Source organism: Trachurus japonicus, chromosome 9 (genome assembly GCF_045865225.1).
Source record: "Trachurus japonicus isolate A0001 chromosome 9, Traja_1.0".
Lineage (NCBI taxonomy): Eukaryota > Metazoa > Chordata > Actinopteri > Carangiformes > Carangidae > Trachurus > Trachurus japonicus.
This window is the reverse complement of record NC_140915.1, coordinates 18,650,665-18,656,181: the sequence shown is the minus strand read 5'-3', so window position 1 is coordinate 18,656,181 and position 5,517 is coordinate 18,650,665. Positions and strand designations below refer to the sequence as shown.

At 40.5% G+C, this 5,517-nt stretch overlaps 1 protein-coding gene across 2 annotated transcripts; it reads left to right on the top strand.

Moving 5' to 3' along the window:
* The first annotated feature begins 734 nt into the window (after window positions 1-734).
* On the top strand, window positions 735-5,282 carry fgf17 (fibroblast growth factor 17). 2 transcript variants are annotated; one of them, XM_085786335.1, is made up of 5 exons: window positions 735-1,235; window positions 1,330-1,366; window positions 1,627-1,804; window positions 3,166-3,272; window positions 4,801-5,282. In XM_085786335.1, the coding sequence occupies exons 1-5, from the start codon at window positions 1,204-1,206 to the stop codon at window positions 5,089-5,091; spliced, it is 645 nt and encodes a 214-aa protein (XP_085642461.1). In that variant the 5' UTR covers window positions 735-1,203; the 3' UTR covers window positions 5,092-5,282. The 2 variants fall into 2 exon arrangements, with proteins under 2 accessions (XP_085642461.1, XP_085642462.1); XM_085786336.1 differs by having other exon boundaries at window positions 827-1,235; window positions 1,660-1,804.
* Window positions 5,283-5,517: the final 235 nt, after the last annotated feature.

Below are 5,517 nucleotides of genomic sequence, written 5' to 3'. Positions count from 1 at the left end.
GGCTGCTGCTGCTGCTGGCTCCAGTCAGAGATGTCTCTGCTGCATTTTACCACTTTAGTGCCCTATAGACGGGGGCGTCGGGGGTCAAAAGAACGTGAGAAGGGCAAGATGTGGAAGCACTTGAAGCTTCATGTTACACTGTTGTCCACAGGCACACAATGATACTATCAACCTCTTTTCTTCTTTTTACGAGTAGGTTTTTCCTCAGACAAGTGCAATTACAACACTTATTGTTGCATTTGTATTTACAGTAACAGTGCCTCTTATTTTGTATTCTTTTTCCACTTCAGTCAACTTAATTTCAATAATGTCTTTTCTTGTCTTCTCTCCTCCCATTAATTAATTAATGGTTCACAAAAGGCCCTACTCATCTCTTGATGTTGATTGCTCATTATGTGAAGGTGAAACTGGCCTATTTGTCTGAATGATTTGTTTCGCCTTCTTTTTACAAGAGGCCAGCCAACATTAGATAAAAGGGAAGTGTGATTTTGTGTGTGTGTGTGTGTGTGGGGGGGGGGTCACCTAATTGCCACACCCATAACGTGCCATTACTCTCCTTCACTTTTAAATACAGTGCTGCAGTAATGGTCGGCATTAGAGAGGAAGAGGGAATAAAAGTTAGAGCTAATAGGCTACTTCCCTTTTTTTTTTCTTTTTTCTTTTTTAACTTGACGTGACATTACGTCTTAAAAACGTGAATAATCTCTTCTCTGCGCATCTGTGTTCCTCCTGTAGCCCTGCGGCTGTGCCCACCCACAGCAGGCAGACCCAGGGAGGGACTTTTGGCTTTCAACATTAAACCAGAGAGCAGTGTGATCCCGGTGACACAGAGGGCTTTTCAAAACCTGGAATTAACACGAGCGGACAGGACCCGTCACCTTTCACCCCAGTGATGTAAAAAAAAAAAAAAAAAAAAAAAATCGTTTAAAATAATAGTAATATAGTGATTAAGATGGATGGATGTGGTTTTGATGCGCTGCACGGATCTTGTGAAGAGCTCCTCGCCGCTCAGTCTGCTGGACCAAGGTTTTGAAAGTCTAAATGTGACGGGAATAAGTCGTCGGTGGCTTTTCTTTTAAAATCATCACCAGAGACTCACTTGTTGTGGATGGACAGGTCAGAGGAGCATATGCAACACAGTGGAAGCACCGTTGGATTTACTCACCGCGTCCAGCTCCTTGATCGGATGAAATAAACAGGAGGATGTATGGAATCAACCAGCGCTGTATTTACATGTAAGACGACGGATCAGATCCTAAACTGTGATTACTATTGCCACTAAATGACGTCTTTATATAGTAATAACAACTCTTTTTGTTGTTGTTGCAGATCGTTTCACTTCTTCGTGCTGTGGTGCCATGCTCAGGTAAATACCCTCTGAGATAAATTATTTCTATAAATAGAATCAGTAAAAAGTTTTTTTATTATTTTTTTTTTATTATTATTATTATAACTGAGTTATTATCCTATTATATTATGAATTTAAAGCCAAGGCTACTTCTCTGGTAGTTATAAAGGGAATTTCGACCTGCTGTGGTTGTTGTAAAAAAAAAATGGCTACACGTTTCTTTAACCCAGATTAGAAAGAAAAAGTTATGTATTTTATTTTTCCCTTTACATAAAAAGGGGGAGAATCACCCGTCTCCTAATTTTAACCAGTATGTGAGGACGCAGGGCGCAGTGACGGACCAGCTCAGCCGCAGACAGATCAGGGTGTACCAGCTCTACAGCCGCACCAGCGGGAAGCATGTCCAAATTCAGGGCAAAAGGGTCACCGCCACAGCTGAGGATGGAAATATGTACGGTAAGAACTGACACTAGTACTGATGCTCACCTTGCACCACATTTGGCATTGGTTGTAGGTCTTAGTTGGGAGATGTAGGAGATGAATCCTCTTGTCTTTATTACTTTTTTCCTCCTTTAAATTATTGTATGGCAGTTACAGAGCCATGTTACTGTAAAATAAAAACTCTCAAAAGGTGTTACGGATTCTGCAGAAGTCTCCAAATGTCCTTTTGGACATCTGCATGAAACATTATGATAGGCCTAGTATATGAAAGTTTTTGTTTTAGGCAGCTGTCAGTGACACAGCCATGATATGGATGTAGCTATTATTTATCTTCATCAGGGAAAATGAATTGCATGCATGCCATCATTTGCTGGATTTGAAAATATAATCACATTTTTTTACTAATTTGTCTTATTTGTCATGTTTTTCAGTGTTAAAGATATTGGACTATTGCTCAAGAAGTATTTGTCAGGGAATATGAACCTTTTCTTTGTGACTTATGTGTGGTAGAGAGACAAACTAGAGCTGGTCTGATATTTTTAATGTGTTAGAAATCAGAGGATTTGCAGACACACGCACACATACAAAGAAGTCACCACAATGGGCAGCACTCCCTGACAGTTTCACCTCCAGCCTTCTTGTTCCCCCTGTGAGGTGTTTTCAGGGCCTATATGTTAATTCAGCCTCCCTGCTGTATCCATGAATCTATCGTCTGGCAAATTAGCGGCTGATTAGGGCAAGTCCTTTGTCTCTATACCCTAATACACAAGGCTGTTGTAATGCTCAATGGCCATAATTAACTGCAGGACAAATTCAACTGAGGATGTTTATTCGGCCTCCAGTGCAGCTCTTAAATGTTCAGCCATTCAGCTGCATCTGTTTAATTGTTTCGTGTAAGGGGTGATTTAAGGAGGCGTACCTGGTCAGTGAATGCCTCAGGTCTCTCACCAACTCAATTGTTTATTCTGTCAGTCTAATTGGAAAACAATAGGTCACATACACAATTATAACATATTTGTAACTCAACTCAACTCAACTCAACTCAACTCAACTCAACTCAACTCAACTCAACTCAACTCAACTCAACTCATATTTGTAAAAACTAATTGGCATCTTAACTTTACGGACTGTTGTCTATGGAAATATGTTACATACAGACCTTAAATATTGTGCAGTTAAGTGTAAAGTTGTACATAATATGAACATCAGCACAATAAAGGTCAAAATAATAATCGCCAAGGGGACTGCCTGTATTGAGTGTATAGAATATCACCTGAAACTCTTGATAATACAAACAGACACTTGAATAGAATAAAGAAAAAACATGCAATTGTGTTTTTTTTTGGTGTATTGACTCCTCTGTTTTTCTCTGGCAGCTCGTCTGTTTGTTGAGACGGATACGTTTGGCAGTCGAGTGAGGATAAGAGGCGCAGAAAGTGGGCGTTACCTCTGCATGAACCGGAAGGGGAAACTCGTTGGGAAGGTATGATACACATCCCAATGTATTTATTTAGAAAGAAACATTTAAAGTGTGTGTGTTGATCTTAGTTTTTAAGGATCACCATGGAAAAGTTTTGAATGGATACTGTGATAGGGATCAGTAAAAACAAAACAAAATCAAAAACAGATCAATCTGTAACCACCTCATCAGATCTCACTCTCACTAACGCTGAGAGCTGTTGTACTAAAGCCGAGTCCACTGACAGTGTCACTCACCCCAGGACATGATGTGCTGGAAACAAGAAATCCTCAGTGACATCCCTCAGTCTTAGCAACCACAGCTGACAATGAGGGAGGGGAAAGCACCATCCCATCATGCACTGCTTGTGTATTTGGTCATAAGTCAAATGTCCATTTCCTTCATGGAAATGGAAAAGATGGGTCCACATATCTGGCTGACATGTCATGAAGTCACTAATCTATTTCTCATCAGGACTGAAGGTGTGGCTGCAAAATTCACACAAGATGTTACATAAGTCCTCAATTACACTACATGAGTACGGATGAGAGTTCACTTTAAAGTTCGCAACTCAACTTCAAACTACGAAGATGTGCAGCTAGTTGACGTATATACAGGCTGCATGAACCCAAACAGTATAGTATATGTTAGTCGCCTCTGGGTTCAAGCACACCATGTTTTCAAATGTGGGGCTTCAGCTCGCTCTCGGTGGAAGGTGCTGTTGTTGCATTGTGCTGGTCTGACAGGTGTGTTTACAGTGTTTGTGCATCACAGCATGGAAAAGGGGCAAAAAGTATTGATACCACTAGCCTCTTTTACACAACCTGTTGTAGGCATAAGTGTTTTGCACTATTCTACTCAAAAGGTATATGAACATGGAGCAGGCGGGAACATTATCGCTCTACCCCTTTGTCATGCCTCTGATTTTAAGACACTTTATGATGGCTTTTTGGTTCAATGTAAATGAGCAACATTGATGATGTAATGAAGAGTCAGCCAGCAGCTTGTTTGCTTAGCTTAGCATAAAGGCTGGAAACCGATGGAAACAGCTAGCCTGGCTCTGTCCAAAGGTAACAAAACAGGGAACAAAAACTATTTGTTAAGCAAATTAGATATAATGTATTAACTAGTGAGCTTCAGGGACAGATTGTGTTTCCTCTGGACACAGTCAAATGACTACAAAACAGAATGTGTCCTGTGCTAAATGTTAATTGTAATAATGTGACAGCAAAAGTCCTAAATATGTTAAATATAATGTGTTTGATTGCTTTAACCTGTCTTTTCCAAAGGACGACTCTGTCATTTCCTCTAGATGTTGCATAGTCTCACTTTAAAGTGGCTTTTGTGTTAACAAGGAAATGTTTGGATTGACGACTTTCTTCCTGTAGATCAGAAGACTTGCATGTTGGTACCATAGCTGCTCACTCTTGAAATGAGATTATCATTTATGTTTGATATGAACAACAACATCAATGTCACAATGTCACATGACCCCAGTACGTGTCTGTCCAGCTAGTCTAACATCAGAAACCTGTCTTGTCTCCTCACGCAGCCCAACGGCCGGAGCAGGGATTGTATCTTCACAGAGATAGTCCTGGAGAACAATTACACGGCTTTCCAGAATGCCAAGTATGAGGGCTGGTATGTGGCTTTCACCAGGAAAGGGAGGCCCATCAAAGCCTCCAGGACGAGGGAGAACCAGAGAGAGGTCCATTTCATCAAGAGGCTCCACACGGGCCCGCCTCCCTTCCCCAACACGGACCAAAGCAAACACTTTGAGTTCATCCGATTTCCGTCCACACGTCGTGCAAAGCGGAACAGGAAATCACATACCTCTTCCTAACGCACAGCAAAAAGCAAAAATGGACTAAATGCCAGCTGTGATTTTTAGGGAAGAAACCCAGATGCTATTTTATTTTTGTATAATTTTGATAGGTAAACAATGATTAAAATTCCACAAATCTAAAGTAATATTGCTGTAAAATGATCATGTGTAAATACTGACAGAGAGTAAAGCAGATGGATTATATTTAATTGTCCTGTGTGTATGTGTTGACTGGTGGCGAGGTGTGAAGGATGAAGGGATAATGTGACTTGGATGCTTCGCTGCAATGAGACAAAGACATTATTTGAACTTTATATCAGGTGGTGAATTCCTGTGATATGAGACAAGGTTACAATCATAAAAGTTTTCAGTAATAGTGAGTCACATCATGCTAAATAAGTCCATCAAAAACAATCAACTTATGTCAAAAAGCAGCATTGTCAA

Bases quoted from the DNA above. Each gene is read 5' to 3' on its own strand.
- fgf17 (XM_085786335.1), top strand. From the start codon at position 1,204: ATGTATGGAATCAACCAGCGCTGTATTTACAT. The intron at 1,236-1,329 runs GTAAGACGACGG...TTGTTGTTGCAG, and splicing joins AACCAGCGCTGTATTTACAT to ATCGTTTCACTTCTTCGTGC. The intron at 1,805-3,165 runs GTAAGAACTGAC...TTTCTCTGGCAG, and splicing joins TGAGGATGGAAATATGTACG to CTCGTCTGTTTGTTGAGACG.